General features: G+C 41.4%; 1 protein-coding gene across 5 annotated transcripts; it reads left to right on the top strand.

Moving 5' to 3' along the window:
• The first annotated feature begins 5 nt into the window (after nucleotides 1–5).
• On the top strand, nucleotides 6–22,102 carry slain2 (SLAIN motif family, member 2). Of its 5 annotated transcripts, none has more exons than XM_078259752.1 (10): nucleotides 6–721; nucleotides 3,933–4,075; nucleotides 11,055–11,222; nucleotides 11,309–11,482; nucleotides 13,278–13,631; nucleotides 13,743–13,889; nucleotides 15,793–15,876; nucleotides 18,555–18,593; nucleotides 20,051–20,258; nucleotides 20,481–22,102. In XM_078259752.1, the coding sequence occupies exons 1-10, from the start codon at nucleotides 237–239 to the stop codon at nucleotides 20,542–20,544; spliced, it is 1,866 nt and encodes a 621-aa protein (XP_078115878.1). In that variant the 5' UTR covers nucleotides 6–236; the 3' UTR covers nucleotides 20,545–22,102. The 5 variants fall into 5 exon arrangements, with proteins under 5 accessions (XP_078115878.1, XP_078115877.1, XP_078115880.1 ...); XM_078259751.1 differs by having other exon boundaries at nucleotides 15,790–15,876; XM_078259754.1 differs by lacking the exon at nucleotides 15,793–15,876.
• The last annotated feature ends 1,481 nt before the right edge of the window (nucleotides 22,103–23,583 follow it).

Genomic DNA, 23,583 nt, shown 5'->3' with positions numbered 1-23,583 from the left:
GTCTTTCACACAGTTGGTGGTGACGAGTATTATGAAAATGGCCTCAACCCTGCGCGGAACCACGATTAACCGGAGAAGATGACGTTGTTGATCTTTTTAAGTCAGTTAAACATCAAAGTGTCTTCTTTGAACACGTAGACAATAGTGAAGTAAACAAAAACAAAGAGAGAGTCGGCAGAGAAACGACTAAAAATACCACCGACCACCACATATTTTCGTAGGGCTGAGGAGCCGCTATGGAGGATATCAACTCCAACATCAACGCGGACTTAGAGGTGCGTAAGCTCCAGGACTTGGTGAAGAAACTCGAACAGCAAAATGAACAGCTTCGGAGTCGGTCTACGATGTTGTCCTCGTCTGGAGCGATGTCAGGGAACCACAGACCCCTCAGCGAGGGATACGACCCGTCGTCTCTTACAGCGGGGATGTCAGCCGGTCTGGCCGGCTTCACTGGGGTGGGGTTCGTCGGAACGGGCGGCTACGGTGGGCTGTTGGAGAATACCCGTGGTTTGAGCCCCAGACTGTCTTACGACGGTATCAGTTTCAGGAGGCCGTATGAATATGAGGGGGCATCGGCTGCCGCCTCTGTGTCGAGTAGGAACTCACTTTATTCAGACAGCATCGGTGGCTTTACAGACGAAGGGGAAACATCAATCCTAGATGAAGTGGAAATCTTAGATCTCGAAGACATGGATTGTCTAAACGAAGACGAGGACAGCTGGTGAGTGACAGGCTTGTCTTTGGGATGCATCTTGCCTCTACAGCCGTGTCTGTGTCTCCAGTGCTGGGTGACATCCTGGGCACAGCTGCTCTACACATTAGCTACTATACAACAAACGTCTGACATAAACATTTGAAGTCATCTGTGCTGAAGGAGTCTCATTGTGGATCACTGACTGAAGGGTGTTGTTTGGCAAGTCATGTGGGTGATGCCAAGCCCATTCTCGGACTGTATGATCATAATAGACATGCATTGTCATACAATGAATGCCAAATCTCTATCCATGACTTCATACCTTGCTTACAGTTTGTGAATTTGTTTCTGAGACTGATCAGTCGGCCTCTGAGGCCCAGGCTCTCAGCTGTCAGACTCGGGACCCTGAAGTCCCAGATCATCTATTTAAACCGTTTTGTTGTTGGGATGTGGCAGATTGGCCTGGCTTGTTGTGGCAGTGGTGGCAGGAAATCAGTGTGTACAGTGAAACTGAAAGTTGTTTTCCTGCCAGGCAGCAGCCATGTGGGAGAGGTAGCCATGGTTATATTTCTCCTCTGAATTCCCTTTACCACGCAGCCACAAGTGCTCTGCAGTACCAAGTGAGGAAGGCAGGAGATGAGAAATAGGACGGTCATGTAATCCTGTAGGAATAAATGCTGTGTCAGTGTCGAAACGCTGATCGTGAGCATAGTATTTACAGAGATTATAAAAAATGCCTACTGATAACCTAGCAGGGTGGTGTGCTGCGTCTTGTGGACAAAGGTGACATCATGTTGGTCTGCTGTTATCAGTCCACATGTTCATCCATACTCCTTTTTAGGAGTATGAAACCTTTAGGTTTAGGTGGCTTTGCCTAGATACACATTCAAAGTTTAATCTTTAAAACTCCAGAGTATGATTGGATTTGTGCTGCTGTTTAAATCGTGCCTCTCATTCCAACTTAAGGAAATCCCTCGAAGAGGCAGTTACACAGCTAATGTCAGGCATGCAGACTTGGTAGACGTGTTTACAGAGGGACTGTTGAGTTAGACATGAAGTAGTTATATGTAATGCATCAGCTACTGACTAGACATCAATGTAATGATGGGCCATCCTCAGAAGATAGTCCTTGTTATCCATCTTGTTAGGAGGAGTTTGTTTGATTGGCGTCTTCTATGATAAGACACTATAATAAGCAAAATGAGGGCTTTGATCCTGATGCAGCTACAAGACAGTTACTAAGGCTATTACAGAGGTAGATCATATTTGGTTGAAAGCCAGCTCACAGCAGCTGACCGCAGTGAAACAGCTCTGGCAATCAGCACTTAGTGATATATCATCTGTGTCCAAGTTGGTGTGCTGGTAAAAAAAAAAAAAGGTTTGCAGGGTTTTCACTGGGTTTGTGGATGTATCTGGCAGGGGGTTTAGGGGTCCTCCCTCAAGAAAAAGTTACGTATTTCAAGTAACATAATTTTGGACCATTATGATTACCATATCTGTGTCTAAAACGTTGGAAAAACTAGGGCAGATAATAAATAAATAACACTCAAAAAGCTTAAAGACACAAATTTCTAAAGGAGCCCACCGGACCAACTACAATCATTAGGCCTTGATCTGAGAAAAGTCAGTAGTTATAGTTTTGATGCTCACATTGATTTTACATTCATTCAGCTTGGGTGCTGCACCTTCGCCTAGTATTGGAAACCCTGGTTTCTAAAAGCATATCCCTAACAGGCTGATTGTATCGACAAATGGGAACAGGGGTCTAACACTGATACTGACCCACTGGAATATGACATGTAGGTATAAAAAGGGGGGATGCTGCTAATCAGTATGCATGTTTCCTTAAAGTAAAAAGTGTTTACATTGTTTGCTCCACTGTGTGCTGTGCCTGTACCAGCAGCTACTGAGCCTTTTGACATCAGACTACTTTCAGTGCTGCCTGCTCCTGCACTGCTCTGCCTATCAATAGGTGCTTGTCACACTCCCACTCCTGCATGTGGACATGACACATGTCATTGTTTCAGAGCGGGGAGTTCATGTATGAAGCAAGAAGTGTTAGGTCTGTTAACGGTAGATTTTCTACGCGCTGTGCCAAATGTGAATGATAAACATTGAAAAGGTGCTGACCCAGATTTCAGGCTTGTATTTCTCTGCACTAGCCCCTCCCCTTTCATCATGAAAGGCTTCCTCTATGTCTGTAAAAGAGCAGATAAGTGCTGACTCAGATTTCGCTTCTGTGTGGAAACTCTTCTCTCCTTTTATCTTTTCTATTGTTAATGATAAACACACATTTGTATTTTTTGTATAAGCGACAAACAGGAAGTAGTGGACAGTGGACAATTCAGTTAGTTTGTAGCCGTATTTTAATACCTTTTATGTGTTGCCATCAGTATCAAGAGGGTTTGACAGTTTCAATCCATACTGATATACTGAATAGCTGACTATGCACTGAACCCAATGACTTTTTCCAAATAATTTCGGCTAGTAACGGTGTTTCATGAGTTACGGTCTGCAGCAGCAGGAGCTGATTGTCCTCATTGCTAAGATATCGTAGATACCGCTGGTTTGTGCTAAGTTAGCGTATGCAACGTGTGGACTCCCTCTAAGAGTCCACACACCCGTCCCGTTGCGGCAGATGGCCGCCCACCAAGAGCCAGCTTCTGTCCGAGGTTTCTGCCTGTCAAAAGGAAGTTTTTCCTCGGCGCTGTGGCACCAAATGCATGCTCTTGGGGGAATTGTTGGGTTTCTGTAAATTATAGAGTGTGGTCTAGAGGTCCTGAGATAACTTTTGTTATGATTTTGACTCTACAAATACAATTTAATTGAATTATATTGAAGTTAGTGAAGTCATCTGCAAGTAACAGATATCTGCAAGTCACCTCTATGTACGTTTTTAACTGTTCATAGTTTTAGCAGCATTTTAAATAATTAATGGACCCCAGGATTTCAAATATTTATGTATGAAATAGATCTGAATTAAAACAAATAGTCATTTTCAGTGTCAGAAAGCCCGTCACATAAATACCTTTCTGCCGATCCACCTTATTGCCATTGCAGTATTCAAACACTTATCCCCTCAATCTCATTTCCTCTGAGAGCTGCTGAGCCACATCACACATGAGGTGAGATAGGTGTGTCGCTCACCGTTAGAAAGTTTGTTTGTGTAACAGTTGCTTATATTGCGTTTATGAACACGTGTGTCAATTGTGTATGCTGTTCATGTTTTTTGTTCCAGGCTATATGAGGCCAAGCTGAACAGTCCCCTGCAGAAAGCCTTGAGTCCTATTGTGTGGTGCCGCCAAGCTCTTGACAACCCCAGTCCTGAGATGGAATCAGCCAAGCGCTCCCTCATCCACAGACTGGACCTCACCATGTCAGGTAAACAGCGCCAGTGAACATCAAACATGTAGTGTCAGTTTAGCAGCAGTAGTTGAAACAGTAGCAACATGACACTTAATGAATCCCTCTTTTGAGACATAAGCAGGAGAGGATGTTCACTGAGACTTGTTTTGGTTGTTTTTCTGAAAGTCTCCCTGCATTTGTCTGTCTCTGTGTTGTTGGTCAGTCGGGCTCTTGCTGTCAGTTTCTGTGTCTATCCATTTTTCTAATTGCATAGCATTACTCATTTGACCACTTTGTCTGTACCATAAAAGCAATTCTAGTTCAGTGTGATTACAATAATACAATGTAGTTCCTTAATCCTGATTAGCACAAAGTGTAGGGAAGTGAAGCCCAGTGTGCATGTCAGTGCACAGAATCACAGTGGTTTTACACAGCTGTGCCACGCTGTTTGTTACTGAATGCTCTGTAAGAATTTTAGCTCAAATAGTAGCATTATTTGAATGGATACTTTTAAACGATTGTTGTAAATAAGACAAATGCGGAATTATTGATCCAACAAGGTAGAGCTTGTACATAAATGCAGACGTAGCCCGCCTTGCTGGCTAGGTTAGAGTGTGGTCGGTTCTCTTGTTATTACTAAGAGCTTAGTTATAGTTAAGTTATGGGAGTGAACCTCTGCAGTGATCTTACTGTTTCCTTGTATTGATTTTTGAAGCACAAGAAACACAAAATAAATGACTCCATGTTGTACCCATTTATTTCTTTAACTGTTACAACTACTGCACACAATTACAAACAAAGCACAGACGGCTGATTATTCGTCATACACGTTGTCTTGTGTAGATAAGCTTCTCTTATTCTAAAGGGAAGATGGAACCAAATGGATGCACCTGTATGGTCAATCATTGGATGGCGGAGGCTGTAGTTTTACGACCTGGCAAATGCAGATAAGGTGATGTCATTTGAGAATCGAATCAATGGTTTTGCACATTGACTTGAGGATAACTTTGCCCATTGAGGTTACAAGTTACTAAAAGCTTAGAGCAGCCAACGTCAACTGGCGGCCCGCGCGCCACATCCGGCATGGTGAAATTCATACTTCACCATGGGGTAGGTAGTCTCGCTTTGCCAGACCCTCAGATGCCCTAGGTGCTTAGGGCATGTAGGCTATTTATATGTTATTCATATTTACATCTGTCAAAATCTTTCCTCTTTCAAGTGAGTGATGCACTTAGAGGAGAGTCTGGCAAAGTGAGACTACCTACCCCATGGTGAAGTATAAATTTCAAAAAATGGTTAACATGCATTGCTGGGAAGAAGTAACAAAAGGGGCAAAATAAATCCGCTTTATGCTATCTGCATATATGGATGCATGGATAGCTTTGAGTGTCTTACAACCATTTGCCACATATTCAATCCTACGCTTCCAGTGGAGATTGGTAGTGTTACTGGGTTTTTAATTCATTTTCCTTGTCCTTCACACTCTACACTGAGAATTCAAAATTGTACTATTACTACTATATTGTATACAGTATAAATCACACGTAAACAAAACATTATTATAGTGATTTCATCTACAGTACATCACCCAGGTGTACCTTATGTTAAGTCCTGTCTGCTAGGTCTGTTTCTGTTTTCTGAGCTTTCGACTGCCACTAATTATAGTTAGTCCCTCATTGAGAAAGACAGGCTTCAAATCCTCGCAGCTAAACTGAGAGGGGTCATTTCCATTTTGACAGTGGTATGCCCATGTGACAGTTAGATCATGTTGAGCAATAGGCCGCTGACGGTTGTTCACTGGGGGAGATGTTCTCGGCTCCGTTGTGCAAGAGTCTGGACGGCACCTGGGCACACAACCACCTCCTCATACAAGGAGATTTGTTTACAGCAGCTGCTAAATGAAATGACTGGGCCTTTTGTGGATCCAAATTGCACAGGTTTTTGTAGCTCACGTGTTTCACAGATCAGATATGCTTATGAACATGTAAACAGGGAAAGGGCACATGGAGTCTGGTATGAGAGTTGTTTTGGGCTACCTTTTTAATTGATGATGAAGGAATCTGCAATGCAACTTCAATCAAAATGCTCAAAGTATTAGGGCTCGAGGCGCGAAAGGCACTCAGAGATGTTTTGTGTTAGTTTAAAGAGAATATCAGTAGAAAATAGGGCTGGGCGATATGGCCCGAACCTTCTGTCCCGATTATAACGATATATAACATGATATAGAATGTTTTCTCATAATTTAAAGCTATAATGCGTAGTTTCTGTCTCCCCCATGAGGAATTCTAAGTAATGGCAACAAAATTGTTGGCGCGTCCACATGACACAAGCCTTCCGTGATCGCGCATCATCCCCCACCCCACCCGGAGGATTAAAAAAACATGATGGACTCTTCAGAAGAGGTCGTTATCTTCGCTCGATTTTCTGCGCGCAAAATCCGCCGGATGACACCAATCTTCTGAACATAGCCAAACTGAGAGAGTTGTGTGGAGCTGATAGTCTTCATTAACTGTGTAGCAACTCATTTGGCAATGGCTTGAATGTAACAGACGTTTATTAATATCAAAAAGTTACGGACTAAAGCTTTAATAAATAGTCTATATAAAATAGCCACATGGTAAAGTCTATTTTTGTATACTTCTGTGTGAATTAACGACTTGACAAATGAAAAGAACTCCACCATTCTTATGCAGAGAGCACCGTGTCCTGAGCTGTATGCACGGTTGGAGCTGAAAGGTTGGAGAAGCTTGTGACTGGAGTTTGCCATTCGCAGTCCAGTATGTTATTCACATTTAACTGAGTGGTGATGATGTAAAAACAAAACCATAATTTTCCCTTAAAATATTTCACATCAGATTTTCTTAGAAATGTTATGTATGTATTATCAATTGAGGTTACATAATTATGTATCACGATATCTCGAAATATGATTTCATCACAATAAGATTCCATTTAAAGATAATAATTTATCATAATGAATGATGGCACAGCCCTAGTAGAAAACTTCACTTTAAAATGTAACTTTTTTTTTTAATATTAAATTCAATGTTCAACAAAATAATGTCGGAAATGATTTCCTTTCATGTTTTTTAAATTCAACAAGCAACATGTTGTATTTTAGCAGAATACTGAATGCAGCAGAACTGAGTACACTTTAATATCTGTTAATTAATCGCAAACTATATCGTTATCCCGATATTCAAAAACATTAAGCATATTTTCCTCATATCATGCAGCCTTATAAAGAATAATTTCTTTCTCTTTTCCCTTTATTATGACCACTATGAGCTGTTTCTGTGATTATAGATTAGGCTTATTACTAATGCAAAACATAAGGCAAAACCTCAAAATTAGGCTACAGAACTTAGTCTGAGAGGATGACCCTTAATGAACACAGCATGATCTCAGTCTCACAGCTGACACTACAGATAACGAGCCACTTGAGTGGGGTTTAGGCAAGGTTTATTTATGATGTCATCACTGTAGGTGTGGTAGGAGGATAACGTCAGCCTCCTTGGTCCTGAAAATATCCCTCCTGATACCAACCCCCCCGCTCGCTTCACGTCTATCCTCAGTTGGCACTGTTGGCGTCACCACTTCCACAAAGGCTTGCAAAAAGATACAACAAATGTTTTCTGTGAAGTCCTGTGATTCACTGGACAAAACATTTGAATCAAATAAATTAACAACAATGGCTCAATAGGCTGCTTGTGAGAGGGTGACATACTGTCTATTGAACAAGCTTGATCAATATACGTTTACATGGGGCTCTTTTACTGCTTGGCTATCTGTGACTGTAACTTAGAGGTCGATTTAGTAGTAACTAATGGATGGCTATGTCTAACCCTGGAGAAGATGCCAGTGTGGTTTTGTGTGTGCGTTTTGTTTTATTTTTCCTCTTATTTTGTATATTGTGTACATGGGAGTTTATTTCTGATTGAAATAAGTGATCCTTTTTTTTTTTTATCAATTAAGCATTAGTAAAGATTTTTCTGAAAAATGTAGACCCTTTTTTTCCCACACAAAAAGACTTCAGCAAATCTCAGCTCTACATACTGGGATAATTGTGTGTCTGTGAGCGAAAGAGAGACTCACCACAGACACACCCTCATGGCTCCCGGCTACTCTCCTTCACACCCCGTCTCTAACCGAGCATGGAAACGCTGTTGCCATGGTGTTGGTTGAGTTTATGTCAAAGGAATTGCAAAGAAAAAAAAAAACTTCACTTGTGGCAGATTGGAGTCGAAGTGACGACATCCTTATCAATCTAATCATCTTATACAGCAAGTGCACACTCATACAAGGCATTCCCATATTTTTAAACACATTTTAGTTTTATTGTGTCAATAGTCCAAGCCTTGTCTGTGCACACCCTGTTTAAATCATATCCCCAGATGACGTGCCTCAGTTATATAACTCAACAGGGAGGAGATGGCTGAGTTGACTGCACTAGTCAGACAGCACTACTTTCATTTTAGACAATCCTGATAAGAAGTCAAAACACGTGTTGCTGCCCTAAGCTGAACAATTAAACAGTTTTTCCACACTGCTGCTTTGACAGCTGTCCGCCACTGCTGATCCAGTACACATACCAGAGCCAGGAGGGCCCTGCTGGGCGGACATAGCTGACCTAGCCTTCTCCTGCTCATAAAAGCTTTGACTTTGCTTCAGCCTCGTGCTGTACAGTTAGTTCACCTCCTTCTTTATGTCTCTGCCAGTTCTATCCCTTTTGTGGTATTTATCTCTCCTATTTACAAAAGCTTTTCTGTTTGCTCCTTTCTTGTGATATCCTCGAAGCTCTCAGCAGCTGCTTTATTAAGCCACTTTTTTTTCTTAATGCCAAGAGTTGTCTTCCATTTCGTTCTCATCATTTAAGCCCTCCAGAACTTTTTTTCTTTTCTTTCCACAGTTGAAAAGCCAAGACGGAAAGTCCTCTAATACAATTACATATAACAGCAAATGGAAACGGCATCAGTCACATTGGTTAGAAACAGCTCTTCTTCTGACTTTTCGTTTAAGGACATGAGGATTTGAGGACAGTCTATTTTGGTTGGTCCCTGTGCTGCAGATCCCTTTAGATTGGTCTTTGTCTCTTTTCCTAGTGACAATGTGCTGCTAGAGTTGTTGTGATAGGGCACGTTGTCAACTAATAACCTCCAAATTGTTTAACACAGAATCCCTAGCTGGGTTCATATGGACTGCAGCCCCCCTTTACGGTTTTGTAGCCTAGAGACCCAGCCGATATAGTCTGTTTTCTATGGCAGAGTGCACAGTGGAGCTTGACAGACACATTTTAATCTTGACTCTTGACATTGGGGGTTAGTTTCACCAGGTGAACCGTTTTTAATCAGTGCAGTGTCACAGACCTACATGTTGCAGTGTTGTTGACATTCCTCAGTCCATGATCAGTGAATGGCAGCGGAGTGGACATGATGGTATTTCCTAAATAATGCAGGAGGACAGAGTGCAGAGCACGGGGAGAGGGAGAAAGTGGAAGGAGTGATTGGAAAAGAGGAGGCAGCTGATTTTAAAAGGCTCCCTTCCCATCACCACCCAGCTGTGTAAACACATCCAGAGAGAGAGAGAGAGAGATAAAAACGGGTGGACTTTTAGACATTAACCATTCAAACCACCAAACTATCCCAGTGAGCAGCAGCCTGTCCAGAGTCTGATGACTGAGACCATGGACTCTGTAGACTGGAGCCTTTGACTGCCGCTCTGCTGCATTTCACAGAGAATTGCATTGTGCTCTGTGCGAGTTTATTGAATGCCATGTATTGTTACGTGTGTCTCCCGGCCGATGATGCAGAAACTCTATCAGGCCCACACTCAGAACTCGGTTTAAGAGACTCGACCAGACTGTCAGCACACTGTAGAGCTTTCATAAAAGTGCCGGCTATGAGCAGACACTGCTGCCGTTGTCGTCAAACACTGGGATAGGCAATAGGCTTTGTCAGGGTCTTTTATGGGTTACACTGTATAGCTGTAGTATGTTAACATACTGGCCATGCCAAACAATGAATGTTAAGTTTTAAGTAGTTGGTTTCCTTCCCACAAGTGCAGCATCTTGACCTCCATAATTCGCCAATCTGCTACCACTGACATGTTTCAGGCTGCATACTCTTTAGTTGTTTATTCCACTAATCAGTCATTGCTATTATTATTCTTGGTTGAGTAAGAAATGCAAAGATGATAAGTTGTGGTTATTTTTAAGGCTATAGCCTAACTGATGGTCGTCATTACTATAGTTATAACTGGACAAGAAAAAAAAATCTCTGGCGTCACATCGATCTTCACAAACAAGCACTACATTTTCAGAGATCCTTCTGCATGACTGAATCCATCTGTGGAAGGAACATAATACTGGATTGTGTTTCGACTGACATTTTAATAACTGATCTGTTGGTCAAATAATCCCATTAAAGGAACATTGTTTTTACATTTTTAGGTGTTGCTGATAGTTTTAACTCGCCAGAACAATTACACTGATCTGTGATAAATTAGAGGCATAAATAAAGAAATGATGTGACATTTCAGATAGAGATGGTCCGATACCCTTTTTTGCTTCCCGATACCGATTCCAATACCTGAACTTGCGTATTGGCCGATACCGAATACCGATCCGATACCAGTGTGTCATATATTTTATTATATATGTTATATAATAACATATATAGTATGTTTTAACAACTGTATACTACTATCCCTGTATGGATGTGCTATGATTTCTATCTTTGTTGTACGGCCTGGCTCAGGTTAAACTCTTTGTGAAACATCAACAAATACAAACAATGAACGCCCCAGAACTTTCTTTTATTATCCAGTTTGACAGTCTGTTATAACGGAAAAAGAACATAAATAAACTACTTTAACGTAGATTTTCTTTAGGGCTTTATTACATGGTATCGGATCGGTGCATAAACTCCAGTACTTCCCGATACCAGCGTTTTAGGCAGTATCAGAGGCAATACCGGTGGACTGACTGATATTTTGGTTCTGTTCTGTGACTCTGCAGCCAACAAGCGCAGGAGCCTGTATGGAAGCCCCTACAACCAGCAGGGTTATGGAAGCCCGTATAGCACAAACGCAGCCAACAGCCCTTACAGCAGTGGCTTCAACTCCCCTTCCTCAACCCCCAGCAAAATGCCTGCTGTCAGACAGCAACTAATGCTTGGGAATGCAGGTATGGGTCTCTCTATAGTTCACTAACAATTCCAGAATATCTGTTGTTGTTGTCACTTAAGTGTTCACAAATGATTTCCTTGGCAGCACACCAGCGAAACACAGCGGCAGAGAGGAATCCTCCGCCGGTGAGCCCGCAATCATCAGTGGACAGCGAGCTGAGCACCTCAGAAATGGACGAGGACTCGGTGGGCTCCTCAAATACCTACAAACTCAATGATGTCACTGATGTCCAGATACTGGCACGCATGCAGGAAGAGAGTATGTACCTTTGCCATCTCCAGTAGTATTGTTCAGCTTTTTTCCATTTTGCCCATTGCACATACTATATACAGTGGTGTGAAAAAAGTGTTTGCCCCCTTCCTCATTTCCTGTTCCTTTGCATGTTTGTCACACTTAAGTGTTTCGAACATCAAACCAATTTAAACAATAGTCAAGGATAACACAAGTAAACACAAAATGCAATTTGTAAATGAAGGTGTTAATTATTAAAGGTGAAAAAAAATCCAAACCATCATGGCCCTGTGTGAAAAAGTGATTGCCCCCTAAACCTAATAACTGGTTGGGCCACCCTTAGCAGCAACAACTGCAACCAAGCGCTTTGCGATAACGTGCAATGAGGCTTTTACAGCGTCCTGGAGGAATTTTTGGCCCACTCATCTTTGCAGAATTGTCCTAATTCAGTTACATTAGAGGGTTTTCGAGCATGAACGGCCTTTTTAAGGTCATACCACAACATCTCAATAGGATTCAGGTCAGGACTTTGGCTAGGCCACTCCAAAGTCTTCATTTAGTTTTTCTTCAGCCATTCGGTGGTGGACTTGCTGGTGTGTTTAGGATCATTGTCCTGCTGCAGAACCCAAGTTCGTTTCAGCTTGAGTACACGAACAGATGGTCGGACATTCTCCTTCAGGATCTCTTGGTAGACAGCAGAATTCATAGTTCCTTTTATCACGGCAAGTCTTCCAGGTCCTGAAGCAGCAAAACAGCCCCAGACCATCACACTACCACCACCATATTTTACAGTTGGTATAATGTTCTTTTTATGAAATGCAGTGTTCCTTCTACGCCAGATATACTTGGACACACACCTTCCAAAGAGTTCCACTTTTGTCTCATCGGTCCACAGAATGTTGTCCCAAAAGTCTTGGGGATCATCAAGATGTGTTCTGGAGAAATTGAGACAAGCTTTGATGTTCTTTTTGCTCAGCAGTGGTTTTCTCCTTGGAACTCTGCCATGCAGGCCATTTTTGCAGTCGTCGCTGCGCTCTTGGGGTAATTTTGGGCGGCCGGCCACTCCTGGGAAGGTTCACCACTGTTCCATGTCTTCGCCATTTGTGGATAATGGCTCTCACTGTGGTTCGCTGGATTCCCAAAGCTTTGGAAATGGCTTTATAACCCTTTCCAGACTGATAGATCTCAATTACTTTCTTTCTCAATTGTTCCTGAATTTCTTTGGGTCTCGGCATGATGTGTAGCTTTTAAGGATCTTCTGGTGGACCTTACTGTGTCAAGCAGCTCCTATTTAAGTGATGCCTTGATTGTGAACAGGTGTGGCAATAATCAGGCCTGGGTGTGGCTAGAGAAATTGAACTCAGGTGTGGACAACCACAGTTATAGTATGTTTTAACAAGGGGGGCAATCACTTTTTCACACAGGGCCATGATGGTTTGGATTTTTTTTCTCCTTTAATAATAAACACCTTCATTTACAAATTGCATTTTGTGTTTACTTGTGTTGTCCTTGACTTTTGTTTAAATTGGTTTGATGTTCCGAAACACTTAAGTGTGACAAACATGCAAAGGAACAGGAAATGAGGAAGGGGGCAAACACTTTTTCACACCACTGTATTCTTTGCAAATTTTGCACTCAATCCATTCAGCCTTTCTTATGCAACAGTTATTTTGTATGTATAAATTTGTTTTTCTGTATGTGTTCAGTTTATATTAATGTTTAATATCTCTGTTTGTTCAATTATTATATTGTGACAATAAAACCTTTTCTGATTCTGATTTCTAAAGTGTGTTGTAACTGTGAGTGTATCCCGGTTTGTCAGGTTTGAGACAAGATTATGCCGCAACAGCATCCAGGCGGAGCTCAGGTTCGTCCTGCCACTCGCTGCGGCGCAGCACCTTCAGCGACCAGGAGTTGGATGCACACAGTCTGGAGGACGAGGAGGAGGCGGTGCACCCGGCCTTTCACCTGCCCTCCAGCCGCTTCAGCCCCTCCCCTCGACACTCTCCCCGTGCCTCCCCCAGGAATTCTCCCCGCTCTCGCTCCCCTGCCCGCTCGATTGACTACAGCCACAGCCGCGGCTCGCCTCAGCCCATCATCAGCCGCCTGCAGCAGCCTCGCCACTCGCTGCAGGGCCACGGGCACGACCTGCAGACCAATGTGGTGAAGAACGAAGGTAAGCAGAGATAGCAGAGACGGACGCCGTGTTGGACATCAGCGGTTCATCGTTTGATTCTGCGCCGTCATTCTGCCTGAGCTAACTCTCTACTGTTTGTTGCTGTTGTAGAAAAGCTGCGTCGTAGTCTTCCCAACCTCACGCGCTCCTCAGCGGCAACGGCCCAGGGTCCAGAGCCCGTCAAGAACAGCCGCAGCTGCGAGTCCAACCTGCAAGTGCAGAACGGAGGCTCACCTCGACACCAGAGCCAGTCTGCCAGTGAGTATTGTGACAGACGCATACTTAAACATGTCATACTTGTATTTGAATCCATTTTACCGAAAAGAAAAGAAAAGAAACCCTCCAAAGTTGTCAATGAATCATTGGGCTCGTTCGAGATAAACTGCGCTTCGCACATAAAGTGGACGAGAGCAGGCGGCGACAAAAATCCGCTGTCATGTCGGACAGTTTCCAGCCGTTTCCAGCAGCCTTCAGGCTGAACAGGAAGTCACAGAAACACTCACATCCTGTTAGGTCCGATTCCGATTTAATAAAATGTTATCAGTACACAAGTCTTCAGTTGTTTTTATTATGACAGAGTAGCTGTTAAAATGCTCTACATGTGATCTGTTTTAATTAACAGACTGTAGATCTGTAATTTTTTTTTTTTGTCTTTTTTTTAGATTTAGTCTCTCTGACTTCTAAACGTAACTATCAGCCACACAACGTGTTCTGTAAAGAATAAGCCTTTAAATCAGACAAATAGCAGTTAAAATCCCTCCAATTCAAAATCAATAAAAAGTTTATATAAAATGTCATCATGTTGAGTTGATTCTGAACCAATCAGCTGTTCGATCAGCTGAGAAGCAGGCGTTTCCCAGCAATTCCCAGTCTTGCAGTCGGTGAAAAGCAACCTCAAACCTGCGGCCGCCTTGATCTCGTGAGGTTATCGTTGCCCACGTGTGCAAGACGTCAGAGCAAGTCGGGATCAAGTCGGACACAAATCTACCCAGCATGCATTGGGCGACGTTTGCCGGTGATCGATTCTGCGCAGACCTGGCTCACCTCGAACAAGCCTAATATTCTTTACATTACAGTAGCTACCAGACTCAGATTGTCATTGTTGATATCACTGTGTTGTCAGCTGACATTTTAATATTTGTTTTGTTCTCCAAGTATACTGAACATCCGGAAACACGTCAGGCTGTGTTATGTCTTGTTAGTCATTGTGCGAGTGGGAATTCTCTAAATCTCTCTGGCTGCCCCTACAGTATACACGGACTGTGCTGCTTTGTAGTGACATGGCTTTGGTGTTTAGGGATCCTCTTTGTTATTGATCATTTTCAGTCATATCTTTTATTCACGCGCATCCTTCCTCTTATCGCCTTGGCATAACTTTCATTTCAAAGAAACAACCCATCACCCTGCAGAATTGGAGCATGGCGCCAGCAACACTGAGAATCCAGAGCGTCTCCTGGTATCCGTGACACTAACATAGTTTTACATTTCGTGTTCAAGGGTTTCACGCTCTTTAAGAGCTTAGAATCCCACCTCTGTGGGTTAGCACTATCTATTTGATGTAATCCTGTAATGGGAATTGTCTTTAATCCAGAAACAGTAATCTCTCTCTTTTACGAGAGACAGAGAGGACAGGGGTCAAAGGGCAGGTGTCAGCTTGTTAAACGTGTCATGACTGCCTTTATCCTGTCTTAAGCAGCCCTCTGAGGGCCAGGGTGTTCATGTGGCCTGAGCCTTTGGACCTTTTATACATTACAGCAGATATATTTTCTGCTGAATCTTTATACACTTTAATTGTATACTTCAGCTTAAAAATATTTAATCTACAGTTGAAAGCTTTACTGTCCTGATGTGTTTTTGAGTTTTCTGAGCTTTGGCTGTACTGGGCATATGAGACATCTACATATCTGCCTTCTTCACTGACTCCTCTTCACTGTAAAGCATGTGTAACCAAAACCAGCCTCCATTTCTCCCCTCTGTGGCACAGCCTGCTGCTCCTCCACCTGAAAGAATCTGCCTATGGATGTTTGGCTGTAGAGCCCCCTAGTGGCCTCAAACTGTAACTCAGGCTTCTATGGCCACCACTGCCTCAAAGCCCCTTTTTCCAGTCACGCTCTGAATCTCAGGCAGAATGAAGTCTGAAATGTCCCTGTTTTTCCAGCAGCAGATCAACTCCCGAGATACTCGGCCCCTTCTCGCTCCTCCCCGAAACCCAAACAGCACCTCCAAAGTCCAACTGCCCTGCGAGGTAACAGCCTGCTCCTAATCCAGCTGGAGGCTGTGAGATTGCACAATTTATTATATACTACAGTTGTCTGTGGTACTGAAGGTATAGACTACTGGTGCACATGGAATGTTAGTGATGAACTAGCTGTACTGTATGGAGCTTAAAGGGATTTGAGGAAGGTGCATTAATGTACTAGGTGCCAGCTTGTCATTTCAAACTCTGAATGCAGGTTTAGCCTTTCGTTTTTGTTGCTTTCTTTGTGAGAAAAAAAAGGAGAGAGAGGTTGAGCAGGGTGGTTATTGGCAGAGACGAGCTTGAATTTATAACCCCCACAGGTACGCCGCCATACTGAAAGGATTAACCGTTTGCGATTTAAAAGGGGGAGCTGATTCACATGAGGATTGTACCGACATGTGTCTCTTTAAATATAAAATTGATCATAAATGTCAAAACAGTGATTCTGTGCTGTTGCTGGTCCATGGTTGACAATTAGAATCACATTACTGTGACTCAGATCAAAAGTAAGTGTCATTCATGTGTTCATCCTTGATGGCCTTGATCGTAACATGGATTCAATTACACCAAGTTTTTTGTCCTTCCTGTTTTCCTTGCATCATAAGCAAATAGCACACCCTTATACATTCATGTTGAAAAAAGAAAAAAATACAGAGCCACCAGGGGGAGGTGGGTAATATTCAGAGAAAGAAGTCAGAATTTCTGAGATCAAAGTTTTAAATTTGCAAGAAAAAATTCAGAGATAAAAATTGTGTTTTTTTGTGATGGAACGACATCGCTTCACTCTGCAAGGTTGATCAACCTCGTCACACCTGCCGCCCTGCTGGGTATTATGACTGTAGTGGATGGCCTAATGGAATTTTTTATTTTATTTTACCTTTATTTAACCAGGAAGAGACTCATTGAGATTAAAAATCTCTTTTTCAAGAGTGTCCTGGCCAAGACAGGCAGCAGTACAACCACATACAGTACATACAAACACAAAATACGCAAAAACACCAAAAAACATAGAACAACTGACACAACAAAGCTTTCAAAGTCACCCACAATCCTAAACACATCAGGCAAAACATCTGCTGCCAGATGTGGCTGCCTCCAAGTCAATCAACAGCCTCTTAAAAGCGACTTGTTACTAGGTGCCAGCTTGTCATTTCAAACTCTGAATGCAGGTTTAGCCTTTCGTTTTTGTTGCTTTCTTTGTGAGAAAAAAAAAGGAGAGAGAGGTTGAGCAGGGTGGTTATTGGTAGAGACGAGCTTGAATTTATAACCCCCACAGGTACGCCGCCATACTGAAAGGATTAACCGTTTGCGATTTAAAAGGGGGAGCTGATTCACATGAGGATTGTACCGACATGTGTCTCTTTAAATATAAAATTGATCATAAATGTCAAAACAGTGATTCTGTGCTGTTGCTGGTCCATGGTTGACAATTAGAATCACATTACTGTACAATTATACTTTGCAAGAAGGAAACACTTGTGATTTTAGCCCAGAATCACTATTAAACTAGATTTTATTCTATATTATCACAAGCATTCAGGCTTTGACGAGACATAACCGTGAATCGGGCTTATTCAGAACAAAACGACAGTGATTTGGATGAGGTGATAGCTTTTGTGCATCAGGAACTACAACGCAATGGACAGATGCAAGGATATCAGTGGTTACGTCATTCCCTGTTCACCGGTGGTATCTGTGGTGTGATGGGGTTGAGCCAACATGCAAAGTAAAGCGATGTGGTTCCTTGATTAGAAAAAATAGTTGAACTACGCTATTTTCCAAGTTTTTTCCTCATAAATTTGTGACTTTAATCTCACAATTTCGCTGAGATTTTCTCGCAAATGTATGACTTTTTTTTCTCAGAGAATATTCAAGTTTTTTCTCTCATAAATGTACGACTTTAATCTGATTGAGGAGCTTTTTCTCTGAATAAACCCCCTCTGTAAAATTCGTACTATGTCTTACAAATTTAGCTCTATTGACTCCCTTGTCTTTATATAAGTTATTTCTAATATATTCAAATTATTCCCATTTTTGTCTACAATGTAAACTGTCCATATTATATAAACTCATTTGCCAGCTAATTAGGTACAGATGTTTCTATTATTTTGCCCACCCCATTTATTTCAATAAGGGTAGGCTAAATAACCTCTGTATAACACAATAACTATATCCTCCAAAATGACCAGATAGTTGAATCAACGCCTCTTTAAAACTACCTCAGCAGAAACTGAACATAACCTTCATGTGTTGTGTTACTGCATTGGTTTTAGCTAGGTGTACCTAATAAACTGGCAACTGAGCGTACATTTATATACAGTATATGGGTTTTGAAATGGTGCCTGATGAATTCCAGGTTGCAGCAAAAAAGATGGTTGCAATGATGTCTTTTATATATTATGTGATGTATCATTACCTCTACTCCAGTAGACTCATCCAAGTGTTACAATGTGTAACTGCAGAATGTCCTTCAACAGGACACCTGCAGGGCTCTACACATAACATTAAAAGGTTACTTGCCACATGGCAAGTAGAATTGTTGCTCATATTGTGCACGGGCCATGTAATGTCACAGTTTGTTAAGAAATCACACGGGCAGTAAGAGACGCCACATTAAAGCCCATCCTCAGCACCTTCCTCCCAGCTCTGAATTAAGGCCTGTCTCTGTCTTCGTCTTTGTCTAGTCCCACTCTCCTGTTGCTTTGGAGAAGAAGGTGATTTCAGTGAGTATTCACTGAGGGTTTCCACATTTTTAAATATTGTGATTGTGGTTCCACGCTGTGGTTGTATTGATGTCGTGCTATATTATGTGCTTCTGGTTTTCACTAGTATGTATGTGCGTACCACCTCATTCCGTCAACACATTATCAATAAGATGAGTTAAGTAGCTTTTCTGTTCATTTTTTTATGTGTTTATTTAATAGTTTCTAAACTATCATAACAGGTTTGAATTCATTTGTAATGGCTGTGGTTAAAAAAGATGCTTTTTGTTGCATGGAACATTGAACCGTCAAACAGAGAACATTTTATCGGTAACACTTTACTTGAAGGTATCTACATAAGAGTGACATGACACTGTCATGAACACATGAAACTGTCATGAACCCTAACTCTAACTTGTCATAACAAAAACCAAATGACACTTACTGACAGAAGTGTTACGTCATAAACGTTTGACTTGTTTATAATATTTGACATGTTCATGACAGTGTCATGTCACTCTTATGTAGATACCTTCAAGTAAAGTGTAACCCATTTATCACAAAAGCTAAAGTTATAATAAAAAAACAATTCCAATAAAAAATATCAGTACTTTCCTGTAAACTGAAATGTCTGATATGCCTCACTTAAACAGCAGCAGCTACATATTACTGCTTCTACCATCATGTTAAATAAAGTAACATCTACTGATAATAGGACATTTCTGTAAACAATCTGTGATATATAACATTATTCCAGCATGTATCTCATAAAAAAAACAGTAAATATAATAATAAAAAGAGGAATGGAAAATGTTAAACCAAATGTTACACCAAACATTCAACTAAACATTGCACACCGATTAATCATTAGCTAATCGCATTCTTTCAAATTCTTTCTCGATTTCAATTTGAAAGCAGTCGTTCAGCCCTAGTTTTTTGTTATACCATACGTTAATTGATATATTGTATCTCATTACTTCATCATTAAACTACGGACAGACTGAAACCTATGAAAGCATATTATCTATAACAGGGTACCCGCAGGCTCTTAAAAGTCTTTAAAATGTCTTCAATATAATATTGGAAAAATAAGGCCTTAAGTCTTAAATTTCTTTAGAAAGTCTTACATTTTGTTCACAAAGTTCTAACATTTGTATTGTATTTTCATAAGATTAAATAACTCCATTGTTTCGTCACAAAGCATGTATGTATTGAGTACTACTAATAAAATGTATTAAGTTCAAGTACTTGTAAACTATTTTTATAGCCCAAAATCCTTTCTGATATTCAGTTATATGCTACATACTTTTGCCAGTATGTTCATGAAGTTGGCATTAATTTCATTCTAAATGGTATTAAAAAGGTCTTAAAAAGTCTTCAATTTACCTTGTGGAAACCTGGGGGTACCTTGGGGGTATAAACACTGTCTAACTGGATCCAGGTAAACCTGACTGTATTCCTGCTCTGCCTGTCTTCAGTCCCCTCTCCCAGTAAGTTGAGAACTCCAGTCACCCCGTCCCCACTGGCCTTGAGGCAACCGGTAAAGGCCACATCCAACCCCGGCTCTGCCACCTCCACCCCCACCCGCTCCCTGGCTTCTCCCCGCAGCGGCCTGCCCCGACCCAGTGCTTCTGCAGGAGGGGGGATCCCTCTGCCTCGCAGCAAATTGGCCCAACCTGTGCGCAGGTATGTACACCACAGACACAACGACATCACAACAGCTTGCACTTCTGTCAATGGATGCTGTATACTTAATTTAACTGACACTTACGTGTGTGTGTGTGTGTGTGTGTGTGTGTGTGTGTGTGTGTGTGTGTGTGTGTGTGTGTGTGTGTGTGTGTGTGTGTGTGTGTGTGTGTGTGTGTGTGTGTGTGTGTGTGTGTGTGTGTGTGTTCCTCACCTTCTCAGATCTCTTCCCGCTCCTCGGACATACAGCGGCGCAGGGGACAACTGGAGAGAAGGTTGTTATTGAAATGGGCCAGCAGGGGGCTCTCCAATCAAACTATCAACACAAGGAGGCAGACATTACAACATGGCACTTTATCTACCTAGATACCTTTTAGAGAGTCCCTGTGTCCCAAAAATATATAGGAGTCAGAAATTAAAATAAGGAGAGGACAGTGTCCACATCGCGTCATGTTCCTCTGTGGGGTCTGGCTCTGGAGGGGTCAGGCATGTAGTGCAGACAGCCCAGAAAATGCCAAAGAAACCAGGCCGACTCCAGCTCTGCCAGCAGAGGACACATCACCTGCCTTGGTTTGACTGCAGTCATTTGTCAGACTGTCCATATCACTTCATTGGCCAGCTTTCCCCCCCCACTCCTCTTCCCTGTTCTTCTTTCCCTTCCCTCAGGTTGAAATGTTTCCACGCATTTCTCTCTTTATGCTGTGTTTAACAGATGTCTGAGCGATCTCTATGATGATGCCGTGCAGGTGAAATGTCCCGTAATGTTAGAGAATTGTTGATTGTCTTGCAACAGTGAAAGCACCTCTGTGTGGGTATGACATTTAATCTTTCCTCTTGTGAAATCAGCCAGAATGTATGCACAAGTTTGTTTTGGAAAATATTTATTCAAATTATTTAAGAAATGTATGTCCAAACATCCATATCAGTATTTTTGTTTTAAGATTTTAATTAGTAAAAAATGTACATTTTGAACCTCAACTGCAAGCTACGTTTCCAAAGCCTTTTATTGTTTAAGTGTCAAATCAGGACTTGGGAGAAACTTGGTGATTAGTGACACATCGGCTAAAGCCTCAGTTCTGACCTGTACCACAGTTTGCCAAGATTATACGTTTCCATTACAGTGCTGAGCTTGTTCAGTTTAAGGACAGCTTGATATAAGGTTGGAGTTATATCTGAAACAGAGAAACCTGAGCTCAAAAACAAATGTTGTCCCCGTTCACCCATTTAAACCAAGAAAACTTTGATGTGGTCCATTAAATTCCCATAACAGATTTCTGTCAGTGTAAATCATTCATGCAATGAAAAACATCAAATAAGATGACAAATCTTATCTTCGTTTTGCTGGCTTTTACCTCTTGTGCTATAGAAATGAATGGAAAGGTATGCCAGTGTTTGGTCATTGCTGTGGTGGGTGTTATGAAACTAGTGCCTATAATTTAAACTTTCACTTGAGTTTGAACATCATGTTTTGTTTGTTTATCATTTTGTGCCAATTTCTGGGTTTCCCAATATTTGCATTTCTGCTTGATTGATTTGCTTGCCTGTTTGTATTATTTTTGTAATTTAATGAATACATTTATAATTGCTTTAAAAAAAAAAAAATGCGCCTTCATATTTATAACTAATTACTCATTCTGTAAATGAAACTATTTATTAAAGAGAGGTGCCTATGTTAAAGCTCAGATTACGTGGGAAGCTCGAACGAATGTTCAAGAAGACATACCACACCTTTTGTGTGAAGGTTTTTGTTATTGAACTTTCTTTTTATATATCCACAAACATGACATTCAGTTTCCCTGTATAAAGTCACATTTCAAATTAAAGCTGAAAAGTTGTTCTCTCTTTTTGCACTTTCTGGATCCTCTGCATATTTAAGAACAAAACAAGGTTTGGATTACTTTGGGACAACCGCAGCCATCAGTACATACTATACTTCCATACTTCGAAACAACAAATACAATTTAGGGACTACAAATCTAATTCAAGCTGTAATCATTTAGCAGGTCAAGATTTGTGTACAAATGGTGTGTGTAGAACATGGTTGTATGTGCACTGGGCACACCCAAATTAGTTGGGGTCAAATAGTTTACACTTATGTCTAAATAAATATCAACTCTAGGAGATAACCTGCTGTTACTTTAAAGGCAAAGGCCTGCAGGTATGACACTTCACTTCTAGGTCAGGTCAAAGTATTTTACTCCTTCAGTTGGAGTTTGCATGCAAATGATACAAACTGCCAAAATTAAGAGTGCACAACATTGAAGACCGCAAGCAAAAGAAGCCCTACTCGTCTCTCACATGAGACATCATTTGTGTTGTGAACCTCAAATACACTCAGGATTCCACCCTTCGATTTAGGGCTGGGCAATATATCGATATGATATGAGACTAGATATCATCTTAGATTTTGGGATATCGTAAAATGACGTGTTGTCTTTCCTGGATTTAAAGGCTGCATTACAGTAAAGTGATGTGATTTTGAACTTTCCAGACTGTTCTAGCTGTTCTATTATTTGCCTTTACCCACTTAGTCATATCCACATTACTGATGATTATCTAAAATCTCAATGTGTAAATATTTTTGTGAAAGCACCAATAGTCAAGCCTACAATATCGTTGCAATATTGACATTGAGGTATTTGGTCAAGAATATTGTGACACTTGATTTTCTCCATTTCGCCCAGCCCTAGTTAGATTACTGTTGAAACTACTCTAGAAGTCTTGACAGCCTTCACTTAGTGTAAAAAGCAGTCAGAGTCATATGTGGGAAGAATGAACTGTAGCAGAGACTTTTTACACATTAAAATGACAATTGTATATATTTTCTGTGCTGGGACCTTCAAGCTATTTTTTATTTTATTTTTTTATTTAGCAATGAAATGCATGTTGAACAGAATTACTAACTTCAGTTGATTTATAGTGCAGCTGCAGCATTACCCCAAATGTGTCCGTACACTTTACAGATTAAAATAAAACATCAGACACACCTGATAAAAGGGATGTCTGTTTCAGTGTCTTATAGTGAAGCTTTAAGGGGAGGATGACACATTATGTATTCTGTACACATAGTTGTTGCATTACATACCAGGAGTCACCCATTGGTTAATGGGGGACACGATGTGTCTCCGGGAAGGGGAGGAGGCCGATGAAGGCCTGAGTCACTGATGGGTGCTGTCCTGTCCCACTCCCTGTGACGTCAGTGCATTTATTTTCCCCGGACACTCAGCTTCCTCTGTGTGCAGCACCACGGCTTGATATGCAGGAGTTTCACTCCGAGGATCAGATTATGTGGGCTGCAGACCCCAAACAGCAAGGCTCCTTAACA

This window comes from Sander vitreus, chromosome 9, assembly GCF_031162955.1.
Source record: "Sander vitreus isolate 19-12246 chromosome 9, sanVit1, whole genome shotgun sequence".
NCBI lineage: Eukaryota > Metazoa > Chordata > Actinopteri > Perciformes > Percidae > Sander > Sander vitreus.
The sequence above is the reverse complement of the archived record's forward strand: the minus strand, read 5'-3'. Positions and strand labels throughout refer to the sequence as shown.

Bases quoted from the DNA above. Each gene is read 5' to 3' on its own strand.
- slain2 (XM_078259751.1), top strand. From the start codon at position 237: ATGGAGGATATCAACTCCAACATCAACGCGGACTTAGAGGTGCGTAAG. The intron at 722-3,932 runs GTGAGTGACAGG...TTTTTGTTCCAG, and splicing joins AACGAAGACGAGGACAGCTG to GCTATATGAGGCCAAGCTGA. The intron at 13,890-15,789 runs GTGAGTATTGTG...CTGTTTTTCCAG, and splicing joins ACACCAGAGCCAGTCTGCCA to CAGCAGATCAACTCCCGAGA.